Genomic DNA, 15,880 nt, shown 5'->3' with positions numbered 1-15,880 from the left:
TACGTGATATCATTTTCATGATGATAGGAATGAAAGCATGTTATTAAACATGGGAACACGGTGGCGCAGTGATTGTTCATATCTCACGCAAGAGGCTTGCTGCACCATGTGCGACCTTCGATGAAATAATTTATTACAGAAGTACTGTCTCTTTCAAACCTCCAATTCCTGTCCATACTTTTCTTTCTCCAATCGCCACACAATCAGCTCTGTAATAGACGTTAAGCCATTTGTAAGCTTAGAACGCTGATTCTTCAAAACTTTTAAGGAACATTGAAATATCTTCGTAGTACATGTTTAATTATTCTATTCGTCTATCCTTCCAGTGTCGCGTCAGCACCAGCAATAATACAGCGCAAGGCAGGAGCTATCCGTGAACTAGCTATACGCTGCGGCACCGTGTCCTCACATGTTTATTTATTAACAATACAGATTATTTAAATGAAGTTAAAGTTTTATCTGTATACTGTAAGCAACATATTTTGCTGCATTTCATCTTAAAAATGATATTGTCATCATACGCGCTTTATAAAGTAGCGCAGGTTGTGCAATATTATAACTGTAGTGCAAGTTTACAGTGAGGTGATTGAGTGCGTTTATAGTTCTTGGGATGAAACTGTTTCTGAAACGCAAGGTCCGTACAGGAAAGGCTTTGAACCTTTTTGCCGTGGTTGAGGTCGTGTGTACTTGAAACTGTATACCGATAACTCTCTTTCCGATCATCTGCTGCTGTGATTCACACTCAGATACAGTGATATAAATACTCCGAGTGGTGTAGTGAGAGTAATATGGAAAAAGATGATCCGCAGTGGCAACCCTTAACGGGAGCAGCTGAAAGAAGAAGAAGATGCAGTGAGAGTAACAACGCTAAAGCAGTTCTGGTATTTGGAATACTATGGCTATTCCCTGGACCATTACATTGCTGCAGGTTAATTACAATCAGATGCATTACACTAATAAACAATATGCAGTTAATTTCAGTGTATTTATAAAGCCGCATCAGGAATGTGGAGCTAAGAAAGAAAGGATGAGCACACAGGAACAGTAGTTTGACCATTCTGTGGACCATTATATTGTTACAGGTTAATTACAATCAGATGCATTAAATTTATGAACGATATGCGGTTAATTTCAGTGTATTTGACAAAGCCGCCGCCGTGGATGTGGATCTAAGAAAGGGTAACCATACAGGAACAGTAGCACTGCTTTGACGCTGGGTGCTGCCAGTCTGCAAAACCGAGCGGAGAAATTGCGTACGCCAAGGTATGAGTTACCGTGGAAATGTGCGTGGCTTTACGCCAAGTTTAGGTTTTATACATCGCGATTTGAGCGTGGAAACGTTCGTACGCAACATTTCTGTGCGTACGCACCGTTTATACATGAGGCCCCAGGTCTGTAATTTTTAAATGCAAACCATAGTAGGTCAAACCCACGTTTCTCCTGAAAGGTTTAGTTTATTCAGATTCTGGTGTGGTATCCTCCAAGTAGGACAGACACACTTGGCAGAACAGATCCCACTCAAGAACTTGTCATGCTTAACTAGATCTTTGTCTGTTTCACCTGGCATGTGGTAAGTACAGCAAGCTTCTTCAGTTCCTATTACTGTTAAGCTGGACACTGTCTGGTCATTCTAATCTAAGATTACACAGTTAAAAGAAAGCATGTCCAAAATGTTTACAGGGCGAGATCCAACCTGTGAACGCTGCAATCGAGCTCCAGCCTCACTGGGCCTGCACCAGATTAACATCATTCTGGACAAAGATTTTTAAGTGCCTTTCAGACAGCATTGGTGTCACGTGTTTGGTGGGCTCCAAGTGGAGAAGGACAAACAAATGGTGATTTCCTTCACTACACTGTTGGCACGCAGACTTATTTTGCTAAACTGGAAGAATCCTAACTCTCCTCTTTTAAGTCAGTGGCTAACTGATGTTTTATATTATTTGAAATTGGAAAAAATCAAATTCTCACTTAGAGGATCTGTGCAGAACTTTTTCAAAACCTGGCAGGATCTCATCATCAATAACATTTTAGAGTAAACTCTTAAAGCACTAAGGAAGCAGATCCTCTCCCCATTTCTTTTTCTTCTCCATTTAGCTGTATCTGCCTATTAAACTCATCCATTTATTTATTTTTAAGTTTTATTCCGTTGGCCATGCTGTGTTTCTCAGGGGTGGGGGTTGATTTGTTTTCAATTCTATTTTTTTGTAAAAATTGATCTATTTGTATGGAATGATTACAATAAAATCAATAAAAAAAAAAGTATGCATACTGTTTGAAGTCTGTTTAAGCAACCAATACAAACTTGTCCTTTTAAAGATGTTTTATTTAAAAATGAAGGATTTTACAAATAGTAGAGTCAAACAACAAGAAAAAACATAAGGCAGTGTGTAACTCGTTAAGTTCTTTTTATTCCCGAGTATATTTGAGTCATTTCTCTATTTTCTGACCCCTTTATCAATTTTAGGGTGTTGGGAGGAACAGCTGTGACACATTAGGCCTAATGGATGTGTTTATCTGTGCAGGTACTGGAAGACAACGACTACGGGCGTGCAGTGGATTGGTGGGGCCTTGGCGTGGTCATGTATGAGATGATGTGTGGCCGACTGCCTTTCTACAATCAAGACCACGAGAAACTCTTTGAACTCATTCTAATGGAAGACATCAAATTCCCTAGGACCTTGTCTTCTGATGCAAAATCCTTACTTTCAGGACTGCTTATAAAAGACCCAAACAAAAGGTAGAGGGCTGTGTGGAGAGTGGTTGGTACCTGCTTGACGCGAGTGCAGCACTGGGATGGCTGCCACTTAGGCCTCATGTGCTTTTTACCCCCAAATGTGGTTTAACATTCCCAGCAATCTGCATGCCGTTATTCAAATGAACGTATGCGGTATCCTATTAATAAGGCGTACACGAATGTGCTAATCGCTCACGTGGTGAGTTGTGTTCATAACACCATTTGTAACACACAAGCAAATTTCAGTGTATTTGCATATTGTGTTATGTAGCTGCAAATGTTTCTTTTAGGGGAACAAAACATGACAAGCTTGTCAGAATTACGAGTCTTGAGTGTTTAAAATGAAGACTGTGCTGTCGGGCCATTATAGAACAATTACGCTGCTTTCAATTAAAAAAAAATGTGAATAGAATTTACATTACATTTAACTAAACCAAGGATCGTGTGCTACAGTGCAGTGTTGTGTAGGCTTGTTTACTGTTCAGCATTTGAAACCGTCGCAATTTTAAAAAAGCAACACCATATGGAGTCCCTTCCCAAGGAATAAAGACCCCTCAAGTGATCTCTTGTCATCCTAATGCAGAAGTTTTATTTTTTTCCCCATCTAACATAAAATATAAAACATAATTGTTTTCGTTCAGCACATGGTCAGAATAAGAAATGCTCATCATTGCACACCAGTCAACAACTTTAAGACAGTTTATCCTTATTGAAAAAATCGTTATTCTTAAGCCTAGACTTGAAAAGCACAACTGATGTTACAGATCCTGTTTCAAAGGGTATGTATGCTGTTCCAAAGTCCACGGGCCATGTCAGTCAAAACTCGGTCACCTTTATGCTTCAAGCTGCCTCGGGGCACGTAGAACTGAAGCTGATCTGAAGAGACCAGAGACTTGGGTAAATGTGCCGAGCTTTGTGATTGGAGCAGATCAGCAATATCAAAAGGTGCCAAGTCATTAAGAGCTTTAAAGAGCTTGCACTGTATCCTAAAGTTAACTGGAAGCCATTGCAATGTTCCCTCTTACTTGTGCCAGTCAGCAAACCCACAGCCGCATTCCAAACCAATGGTAGGTGTGACAGAGCTACTGGCTCACACCTACATAAAGGGAATTACAGCCATCTACACCCGAAGTATTACAACAGTATTGACGGGAACAATCTATTCAGGTCCACAATGCTTAGCAATACTGTTCGTCTAATAACTATTCGTGTGAATTTCCCTTTGGGATTAATTATCTATCTATCTATCTATCTATCTATCTATCTATCTATCTATCTATCTATCTATCTATCTATCTATCTATCTATCTATCTATCTAATATTTTCCAAATAATAGTTGAGATTTAAAGAGTCCTAAAGTCCTAATCTCTATCATGGTATTTGGTCATTTATTCCATGTGTCTATACTTCTCTGCTTAATGAGAAACGTTCTAATGTTCTACCGTTAACTGATGTAAATACTAATACCCTTCATATCTTGAAACGCTGCCATCATGTCACCTCTCAGCCTCCCATGTGCTTCAGCTCCTCCAGTCTCTCCTTCTAGCTCACAACTCTCCATCCCAGAATCCTTCTAGTTGGTCCCCTCTGGACTTTCTCTTGCTGCTCTGTTTTTTTTCTTTGGAGAAATAAAACACAGAAGTGGCCTCAGAAGCGAGTTAAACTCCCTTGTGTTGTAGTCCACACGTCATTTTCTATAACCTAACATCTGGTTGGTGAGTCCATTACAACTACCAGGTTCTACTCATGAGGTGTACTTTCACGTTTCAGACTTGATATTTTTACTTCCTACATGCAATGCTTTACTTTTACTTACATTAAATTTCATCTGCCCACATCTGTATTCTGTCTGGGTCCCTCTGTAATGATCTGGCTGATTCTATATTTTTGCACCTAATTTGGTATCTTCTCCAGACTTCACCATTCTCGTTTTTTAATTGTTCTTAAGATCATTTCATTTTAAGATGACTTCATTCCCACCTTGAATTTCCACTTTTTTAACTTTCATTACTTTCAAGTGATATATGCACCTCCCTGATCGAATGCTTTATTTCACTTTGTCATAAAATTCTTTTTTATTAATAACTCTGTTGACTCTACAGTAATACTTTTGTTCTTGCCATTTGAAGCATCACCTTTTCCTAATAATTTCTTCCATCATTCCAGTTAAGGGGCAAATGCGAGTCTCTTTTAACATGAACAGACTGCTAAAGGTTTCATCCTCTTGAATTGCATGTGATAATCACACTGGGCAGCAATGCCAGGCACATCTTTCTGGGTAGGCTGGCATCGGCGGACTTTGTCGAGGCTCTTGTGGACGTCTTCTGAATAACTTGCAGTTCCTCATCATGTTCGACTCTTTAACCTCCATTATACCATCCTTTGATATTTCTAAAATGTCCATATATGCTGTTTTTTATACTGAGAAAATTTTACAATCAGAATTAGAAAAATTAGAATCTGCTCATTTGAACTGTTCTTTTTTTCTTTCATGGTCTGTAGATTGGCTAATGGCAGCTTTATTCCAGTGTCCATGTGTCGTTTTAAATTACTTCTGCATATACTGTGGGCTTCATCACCATTTTATTCTGTTAACTTTTTACTATCAACACAATATGAACTCTGTGGAAAGCTTGTATAGTCAAGAAAGCACCTCAGAATGCCTTCATTATTTTAATTTACGTAGCAAAATGAGTATTTTTAATTTAATGACTTGGAGATTGGGCTTAATTGGAAGAAAAGCGAGCTGGCAAAAAGGCAGCCTTTGTGTTTGTGTGGGATCATCAGACCACCTTTCACCAAGCTGCTAATGAAGATTTAAAGCAGCAGCAATAAAGAAAATTATATTAGAGGCATTTAATTACTGTTACAGTAGAAGATTTACAACAGCGTAAACAAGCAGCTAGCATTAGTCTAAAGCAATTTAATGACTGGTGTAAAGATCAATTTCACATGTGTGTACCACTTTCTTTAATCAAAAAAAAAATAAAAAATTCAGAATTAGTCCAAGCAGTTCTTACCTTGACTAGTCAAAGGATCACAAGCAGCGTTCACTTCAGCAGGCTTCAGACGTGACACAGAGACAGACACTGATGGAGGAGCAGTAAAAAGAAATGAAACTTTGTAGCATAACATTAAGGCACACTGACGTTGGTCAGGATTTTAGAAATAGTATACAATTCAATTAAAGCTGAAGTCGTTCCAATTAAATGTGCAGCTTCTAACTTCACTCTGAATGCAATGGCCTTGTGATATCTGAATTTGATACGCACACACCCTATGGAGCGGTCCTGTGACGCTTGGTGCTGATTCTTTAAAACTACACCATGAATGCTGTGTGCTACTGACCTCACCAGAAGTGTTAATGACTGAACTGTGTTAAAAGTTTGAACCTGCTGTAGACGGACTTTGACACATCTTGTTCACGTAAATAGACACATAAGAGCAGTATTTAAAATAACATTTCTGATCTTTTAATATCCAGAAGCTACACTGATGCTGTTGGTTTCTGACTATTTTGAGCAAAAGAGTAAAAACGTACAAGCGGCACATCTACGATACGTTATCACATATCAAACATGTTTGCTGCTTGTGAAGTCGGACTGTGTCAGCCTACCCTTTCGGTACCAGTTAATAAGGGAAAAACTGTGATGGCAGGCAGTCACGAGATTCTGTAAAGGGCTGTATTAACAATAATTGGATAAATCGGGCTTATCTTGAGCCAGGGTATCTCATTTCATCCAGAGGCACTGTCATTAGCAATCCAGAAACCTAGCACTCATAACTGACATTTGTAAGAACACTCCATCCAAAGATTATGTATTTATTAATTGACATATTTATTTTGTATGTTACTCAGCCAATTTGGTTTATAGTAATGACTGTGATAACATTTTATTCTCATGTTTTCATGCAGAACAGAGATAATCGAGTTTGATAGAATGGTCGTCTACTGAGCCCAACCCTGGACAGCAGCAAACAATATCAAAAATGTTCAAGAATAAATCTCATGTTACCCTTGTCATATAATCCACATGTCAAGTCATCCAGTTGTATGCTCACAATTAGGGATGGGAATCGAAAACCGGTTCTTGTTGAGAACCGGTTCCCACTGTTTCAATTCCTTGGAATTGTTTGCCATTTTTGCAAACGATTCCCCTATCGATTCCAGTCGCCTCGAATGACGTCGCCATGTTGCGTAGCGTCATTTACCCAGCAGGAAACATGGCGCCTAAGCGGCACAAGCGCTCAAAAGTTTGGTTATACTTTACGAGAAAGGCTGACAACAGGGCAACTTGCAATACTTGCAAAGTAGATATTTCATCAAAGGGAGGAAACGCTACGAATATGCAAAAGCATTTGCTCACAAAACACGCGATGACCTTAAATGAATGTTGTGTTTTTGATCCGCTCCGGACTAGTGAATCTCAACCCAGCTGCAGCGGTAACGTTTGCAGGTCCTCTCCCGTTAATACGGCAGGTAACTAATCAACTAACATTGCATATTATGTTAGCTCGATTTGTCTTATTGCAAAACCTGCTATTACTGTGCATTGCATTTAGATGACCATGACGAGAGAGACAGATAGAGTCTGGCTGGCTCAGATGCTGGCAGTTCTCGCTGCAGTCTATCGGTAGCTTCTCCTTTCACAGAGGCGGGGAAAAGTAAAATTTCCTTCCTGAAAAAGCAGATATGCTTATATTTCTGCAAAAGAATTGTTAATTCTCCATAGTTGATGGTTGCAGAATTGCACTGTGCACAGTTCCATTGGACTTGAGTTGATTGTATTTGTTGCTGGCTGATGTAGTTTTATTTTTGAGTGCTCAGCTCATATATACTTTTAAAAAGGAGAGTGTAAATGTTACTGGACATTCTTAATTTATATTAATTTATGTTATACTTTGTTATTGCTACAGAAGAATATTTATTTTATTATTATTTTACATTTACAAATTTTTTTCTGGGGACCCCGTGGCACCCCATTGAGGAGCCGTAGGCTGTGTACTCTTAAGATCTCACTGTTGGGTTTGTAAGGTCATGCTACTCCTAAATTTCTATCTTGTTCAAAGATACGATATAAAACAAAGTTCTAAGCTAATCGACCTGTGTGTTCTCCTTTTTTAAAAATAAGAATCGATAGTAGAATCGATAAAGAATCGAATTGTTAAACAGAATCGAAAATGGAATCGGAATCGTGAAAATCTTATCAATTCCCATCCCTACTCACAATGTTCAAAGTGCATGAATTTTTGTTAAAATGTAAAAATAAATACCTCTGGAAAATTAAAATTAGTCCACAAACAGGAAATTTGTTTACAAAGGATTGTGCTTTTGAATTGAAGACAGGAATCTTGGCCAATGAATGAGGTCTTCAAGAGTGATCCTTTGTAAATGGATGTCCTGTTTGCGGCCTTCTTTCATTTCTGAAGGTATGTATTTAACATCATTTTAGCAAAAAAAATGCTGGTGTTTTGCCAGTTGTGAGCATCATATTTGGATTATGATTTAGATTTTTTCATGAACGTCTTTGATATTGTTTGTTGTTGTCCAGCGTTGCTCACCATAGGTTCCCATTCCATGATAAATTTAATCTTCGTTCTCCATGAAAACATGATTACAATTTTTTCTCTGCCATCACTGCTGACCACAGGAGTCGAGTAACAAATAAAAAAATATTTTTTGGTGGAATTTTTTTTCTAAAACTGCACTCACATTCAAAAATTATTTCACTGACAGCTTTATGCATGAGCTAACTACTGCTGTCCTGCACTGTATGGACAATATGGAGTAAGTCCGTATCCCTCACTTGAACTGTGGTGGCTGCTTATTGTAGGTTTTCTTTTGTTTTTCTTTAATTCTAGACTTGGTGGTGGTCCAGACGATGCAAAAGAAATCATGCGACATAGCTTTTTTGCTGGAATCAACTGGCAGGATGTATACGACAAAAAGGTGGGTAGACTTGGACAAACTGCATGCCATCTATTACAGCAGATCCCTGCTTCTCGAATCCCACCTCACTATGCACAGCTTTAAAGTTATCTGTGCACAGACAACACACATGACATAACATTCTTAAACCCACCTGATCCATTTCAGGGTTACTGGGTGCCAGAGGCAAACTCAAACTGGATGGGGCATCAGTGCATTGCAGTTGTCACTCAGACGATGCACACGGAGACAAGTTAGAATTACACTAACACTAACATGCATGTCTTTGGGGCTTTGGGAAGACAACTGCAGTTCTCCAGAGGAAACCCTCACATCCAAACTTCACACACATGGCAGGGACCAGGTTCTGGATTCAAAACTTGGGATCCTCGATCAGTAAGGTAGCATCACTGATTTACTAATTTATTCATCAATGGCACCACCATGCCATCCATTAATAAATACAAAACAAAACAAAAAAGGCATCTCACCTTTGAAATAATAAAAGCAGAAATTTCATAATGGTGCAAGTAATTGGAATCCATAAAAGTTTGGCTAACAGTGTCAAGTGAAGAGCAACCAGCCTCTATGCTCCCATGTAAAAACTTTTTTTTCTTGTCATCGCCTTATTAAACATCTCAGTCTATTAAAACATAACCTTCAGTGATCTGTTAAGATGCCAGTCTTGGTCTTTATTACACTGGCCATGGTGCCGGAGACTGGAGATGGGTTGCACAGCACATACAACTAAGAATTTCACTGGACTCTGTGATGACAACGACCCTATAAACGTGTTAAGCATCTGATTAAGTCCATCCATCCATTTTCCAACCCACTGAATCCTAACTTACAGGGTCACGGGGGTCTGCTGGAGCCAATCCCAGCCAACACAGGGCGCAAGGCAGGAAACAAACCCCGGGCAGGGTGCCAACCCACCGCAGGACACGCACACACACACCAAGCACACACTAGGGACAATTTAGAATCGCCAATACACCTAACCTGCATGTCTTTGGACTGTGGGAGGAAACCCACGCAGACACGGGGAGAACATGCAAACTCCACGTAGGGAGGACCCGGGAAGCGAACCCCAGGTCTCCTAACTGTGAGGCAGCAGTGCTACCCACTGTGCCACTGTGCCGCCCTCTGATTAAGTCAATGTGTGAAAATACAAATAACATAATGTACAACAAGTGGTCATGAAATTAGCTTTATTTCTCTAAGTCACCAAATATAAGCAATGTGTCCCCTGGAGCTCCTGCAGACATTGATATGCAGGCCACCGTCATCTGCGTTGAATGTCTTTGTTTGTCGATCTTCTCACTTTTTCTCTTTTCTTCTCTCCTCAGCTTATACCTCCATTTAAGCCTCAGGTGTCTTCAGAGACGGATACAAGGTATTTTGACGAAGAATTTACAGCACAGACTATTACAATAACTCCTCCAGAAAAATGTGAGTTAACATTTTCAATGGGGTTTCAGAACCATAATGTGTAATATTTTTGGAGTACGGGGTGTATGTGTAAGTGTTCCTCAGCATTTAAAAAAGGTTTCTACTGCTTATTTTTCCAAACATTTGCATTCATATGAGAGGCATCATTACATCTCACTTGCAGTATCACAGTGCTCTCTGAAGTTCTGACTGCCTTGATTCACTGCCAACATAGATGCCCACAGATTCTGTCGTCACCTGTAATAGTTGACCTCTCCTTTATATTTCTATCAGAGGAATGAATGGCCTTAGGATTCTTTTAGCTTCTCATCAGTCATTGATCCTGATGGTCACCTGAAGTAAAATGCAATTGTCACACTAGTCTGACCATTTTTGAACATCTCTGACAATCGTGTACTTTGGAGAGGTGAAACTCTGCCCACACGCTAACCACTTAAATGACGTTCAGCTCTGTTAACACCGTCTCCCCACAAAAATCGCATTTGTGTAAGTCGATAAACAAGCAGCCATGCAAACAAATGGCAAGGTCAGCAAATATCCTGGTAGTAAGCCTCTCAAATAAGGTTCACGAAAAAATGTGTGGAAATGCTATTTTTCTTTGTTCCAAAAATTAAAAAAAATATATTATCAAGTTTTAGACTTTTATGAGAAGAAAAAGAAAGTCTTATGGTAACACAGTCTGTGGCTCCAGAGCTGCACAGTTTTACTTTTCTGTTTTTTAATATAATTTCAAAAACCTCCACCAGTAAGGTTTAGTTTATGGTATTACAGTATAAGATGCTAAGCCTGGTACTTTTCCATATTTATGCCTCTAACTAAAAACATACTTTTCATTTTATATTCAAATTAGATTTCAATTGTCTTTTATTTGATTGATAGATCTAAAGTATTCAGCTCTTTGGATTTTTGTTTTTCCAAAATATCGTGTACATTTCCAAATATTAACGTAATGGCGTATGAAATTGTATCAGGCCCTTAAATGAGCCACCAAAGCAGGCTAGAATCCCTACTGGCGTATCCGGAACAGCCTTACCCTACTCTAGCTAGTCCTCCCCTGCGATCAGCAGGCTGTAGGCCTGAGTAGGCCCCAAACTGGTTTGTGTGTTTTTAGGGTCTCTCTAAATCTCAAAAATGCCTCCCAAGAGGGAGAACAATGAAAACTCCAACTTATATTGAGGACTAAAATTGCTAAATCTTTATAAATGAAATATTTATTAAACTAAAAATGAGAAACTACAAAACAAGTTTAAACAAGAGCAAGCAGGACAAGGCAATGTAAGGTTACTAAATCCCAAAACACACTTGTATAGAACAACCAAGAAACAGAGCAGAAAATGGTCAATAACCAGTAAATGGTCAATAACCAGTAAATGAGAATCCAAAAGCAATACCTGAATACCCTCCAGCAAACTTCAATGAACCGCTCCTGAGTCTCTTCACTGGCCTATAATACAGCTTTGGGAAGATAGCAGTGGCAGTGATATCACCACAAAGAACATGGAACAAATGCACAATTAAAGGGTCAGTACACAAATGTTTCTGAATGTAATAGAAACAATAATACTGCACATTACACACAGCAACAACATAATACACAAACAGAACAAAATTATCAGAGCTGCTATGGACAAATACAGAGTACTTTAAAATGAATGAAAATGACATGGAGACTGAATGTATCTTGTGTGTAAGCCAGGGAAGAACCCTGTATACACCCAGGATATGCCCCCCGACTGACTCTCTCATTGCATTTACGTCCTTCAAGACAAAAAATGGATGGCATTAGAAAGTAAAAAAAAAGTAGAATTGAATACATGTGACTGTGGTGCTCCTAAGATGACAAGGTGACATGTTAACTTTGGGCAGAATCAGAAGTAAAACAGCCAGTAGGCAGCACAAAGTGAAAGTGTGATGTAGAAGTTCAGTGCGAGTCTTTTTCTGACTTTTCTTCAAGATGTCACTGGTTTTCACAGTAAATATTTTGCATTCTCTGAGCTGATTGCCAGTTTTCAATCCAATATGTGTCTCTGTTGCAGGTCACTTAAGATGTTGCTGCCTCTTAAAAGCATTTCAGTTTAATAGAACTGCTATTTGTTATTGATTTTTGATTCTAGTAAACAATCTGCATATCCGGTCAGTTTTGATAGGCACTTGCTTTATGACATGTCGTATATAATGCCATTCCATTCTCACCTTTATTCAAAATGCTGTTAGATTTCTTTAAAGTGAGGAAACAGCAGGTCCAGATGGCAATTAGATAGAAAATCAAAACTTTTTGTTTACTAGGGCTAATAATGCTAGCTGTGAACTCGGAAGATATAGAGGATAACTTTATACCCTCAACCAGACACAAGAAGACTTAAACAATTTAAAATGCTTTTTCTACAGGCCGATATTCTTATTGAACCATGATGTTAAGATCTGTCCAAAGCTCTAGAAAATAAATCAAGTGGAATTGTTAAAGGCTTTCCAATACTATCGAATGTTTAATATTATATGTACACCCCAACCAGGCTTCTGCATGCATCAAAAGTAATCAGATGGAGTGATTTATTCACTGCATTGAGCAATTTGGATTTGAACTTAGTTTAATTTAAGCACATAACATTATTATACTTCAGCACAGAAGCTTCAGTTTGTGTAAACACTGTCAATTCTTATACTTTTGCTTTGGGATGTCAAATCATACAGGCTGTCTTTTGTTGCCAATTTTACTTAAGAACACCATCAAGTCCAAAGTCATTTATTTCTGTAGCTATGGGGAATGACTTGAAGGAAAGGTGTCGTTTTATACAGATGTTATATTACTTTAGATCACTGATTCATACTCCTTCCATGCGTATGTACTAAATATACTCCAGGAGCTCCATAGAGTTTCATAGTTCAAGACGAGTCTGAGTTAAGTTCCTGTGAATAGCCGGGGACATCAGCTTAAATTTGATCCGATTTTTGCCCATCTCACAAAATTTCATAATACATTAACTTAAAGATCTATTGAAATTTAATTTTAACAAGCTGCTGTAAAGTATTGAACAAGACATTATCAGCTGGTCGGGTCTCCTATTACTTCAAATTGAATCTTCAGATGGGCACAGCACAAGAGGTCTTCCTGGATCTGAATAAGACATAACATCAGGCCTGTAATTCATTAATTGTTATGTGTTGCAAAAAGTAGGACAGATTGTATAGATAATTTATTAAAAAATTCTTATAATTCAGTTGTTTTCTAAACGTTTGATTCCACGATGGCGATGCCCTCCATCACTCAGTGGACATTTGTAACATCCCATGTTGGTATTCAGGTATAACAGACTCTCATATTGCTGAATGATTTGGCTTTTGTAGGTTACAACGAGATTTCTCCATTCTGTTTGTGGTTTGCCACTCATCACTGTTGAATTTTGTTATACAGATTTTTAGGCTCAATTTCAAAAATATCTAAAAATGAGTTAACCAAACCAAAACACACTTGCTCCTTTTGTCTTTAGGCATTAATGAAGGTTTGAAAACACTTCTGAAGTTTAGCATTTTATGGCCAAATTTTTATTCTGTTTTTGCAGAACAAATTGTTTCATTTTTGTCAGAGCGCCCAGTGTCTAACAAATAACTTTTGATTTGCTGATTATTAATACCACATAAAGTGTACTCAGCTGCACCTCTTTGATTGTCTGGTACATCAACAAAAGACAGCCATGAGTCCACGACCCGAGTTGGATTAAAGCTTGTCAGCTCCTACCCTTCTGTCTGACTGAGCTCCCAGTCATATACTGTATAGTGTATCTAGACACACGGCCTTTGTACACATTTATACCAACATTTAGGTTTTTATTTTCAGGGTGTTCTTTACCAGGAACTGAAACTGATTGTTGCATAGACCACCACGTGAAAATGCTAGGATTTTAGGAAGAATAGTTTGCTTTCACCTGATCTCATCAGCTTTATATTGAATCTAAGATCTGTAGCAGTGGGCTCCCCCTGTGTTTTGTGACCAAATGAAACATGGCACGCATTACTGTTATTTTTTATAGTTTATCTTAAGTTGCTTTCTCCCATCAGAAGCCATATTCCATTTTCATTTTTGGTTTACTTGTAGTAATCATATTGTCATGTGTATAGAGTACTGTGAATTTCTAATTATATGTCCAACCAACATGCAGCACGTGGTCAGTCACATTTGCCATGATAAGCTTTTCAGTATGTTCCTACTTAACATCATTGAATTCAGTAAATGAATCGCCACAACTCTAAGGTGACATATAAGTGGCAGTAAATTTCCAGATTTTCTACATATTTGGTCAGCATCTTCTGTGTGCCAGGACCTTTATTTGGCAGGGTGACCATATCATTCTGGATTCTAACCTGCATGTTTCTGTTCATTTCCAGTTGACGAAGATGGGATGGACTGCATGGATAACGAGCGACGGCCGCACTTCCCTCAGTTCTCGTACTCTGCCAGTGGACGGGAGTAACAGCCACTTGCAACTGGACTGCTTCTCTGCCATGGCTGGTAGTCATGGGAAACTGGTCTTCAGCATCAAGCACCAGATCCCAGCTCTCTCTGAGGTTACCACCTAGTTAGGGTTTCTGGGTGTTGTGTTTTTTCTTTTTTCGTTTCCAATGACAGAAAGGTCTCTGGAGAGGAAGGTTCTTTTTGCTGGACACGGTCAGATGCAATTAGAATTTTTTTTTTGTTTTTATATTGTTCATTATGTGCCCTGCTAACAGGAATCCTAGCAGGGAAGAACGTCGACAATATAAACCATTTCTTGCGCATATGCTGTCATTTATTAGAACTTTTGAATATGAAAGGAAAGGGGACTTTTTTTTTTTTTTTTTTTTTGTAATTTATTTATTATTTTTACTGATGGCTTATTTTAAAAGCACCACCAAGAATAATTGGGTTTGCCATTCGGAAACCAGAGCTCCTCTTGCTGCCGAGGGACACAAGGCACACTTTGGAATAAAGACACAGCAGAAGATGAAAATTTAGGATCTTTAGGACTTTTTTTCCCCTCCCCTCCCTGGTATGACTGAAATTAAGCCGAAATGTCCTCCTTTGGTGATGATGTACATATGCAATGCTTTTTGTTAGACATATCACTGCTAGAAGCAATTTTGTGTATGTATTAACAACAAGAATCTACGGATGAAACAGAAGTGTCAGATTAAATCATGTGTGGGCGCGAACTCCCTGGCCAGACTGTGGTCAAAAGTGAAGTAAGTGGGAGGTCGAGAAACTCCTTTGGCGGCCTGCTACTTCCAAAAAGCGCAATCGTGTTTGGTGGGGGGGGTTTGGGGTAACAATCCAGAGATTTTACAGGCAAAAAGGGGAGAAACGTCACGTATGCATTTGCACCTGAGCGGTCTGTCTGTATGCGAGCATATGTGTTTGTGTTTTCTGAGTTAGGCTTGCTTATTTTTTTATTATTGTATTTTATGGAGGAAAAAATGTGTAACTGTCCACCAGTGTTCCACTCTGGAATACCTCTGATGGCTGACGAATGTAGACAGGCAAACTGCTTTGTTTTGTTTATTTTTAATTATCAGAGTGTGGGGTACACGGCCTACATCTACATCAGTCTTTACCACATTAGTATTTATTTTTAACATTAAATATGTTGTTTTGTATGTATTGTTTTGAAACGCTTTTTTCTACTGTTGCTTTTTTTAATGAGACTCTTAAAGCAATGAGACTTGGCACAACATTAATGCACTTATTTTTTTTTTTTTTGTTATTTTATTTTTTTTTTAATAATGTAAGGAC

The 15,880-nt window shown here is 38.6% G+C and overlaps 1 protein-coding gene across 1 annotated transcript in view; it reads left to right on the top strand.

The window, feature by feature from the left end:
• Nucleotides 1–15,652, top strand: part of akt3a (v-akt murine thymoma viral oncogene homolog 3a) — a 448,680-nt gene extending 433,028 nt beyond the window's left edge. The window contains exons 11-14 of the mRNA XM_028820998.2: nucleotides 2,523–2,737; nucleotides 8,598–8,685; nucleotides 10,014–10,116; nucleotides 14,500–15,652. Of these exons, the coding sequence (XP_028676831.2) occupies nucleotides 2,523–2,737; nucleotides 8,598–8,685; nucleotides 10,014–10,116; nucleotides 14,500–14,585 (492 nt within the window). The 3' untranslated portion in view covers nucleotides 14,586–15,652. The remainder of the gene's footprint in view (nucleotides 1–2,522; nucleotides 2,738–8,597; nucleotides 8,686–10,013; nucleotides 10,117–14,499) is intronic.
• Nucleotides 15,653–15,880: the final 228 nt, after the last annotated feature.

This window comes from Erpetoichthys calabaricus, chromosome 15 (assembly GCF_900747795.2).
Source record: "Erpetoichthys calabaricus chromosome 15, fErpCal1.3, whole genome shotgun sequence".
Lineage (NCBI taxonomy): Eukaryota > Metazoa > Chordata > Cladistia > Polypteriformes > Polypteridae > Erpetoichthys > Erpetoichthys calabaricus.
Note: the sequence above shows the minus strand (reverse complement) of the source record. Positions and strands in the feature narration are given on the sequence as shown.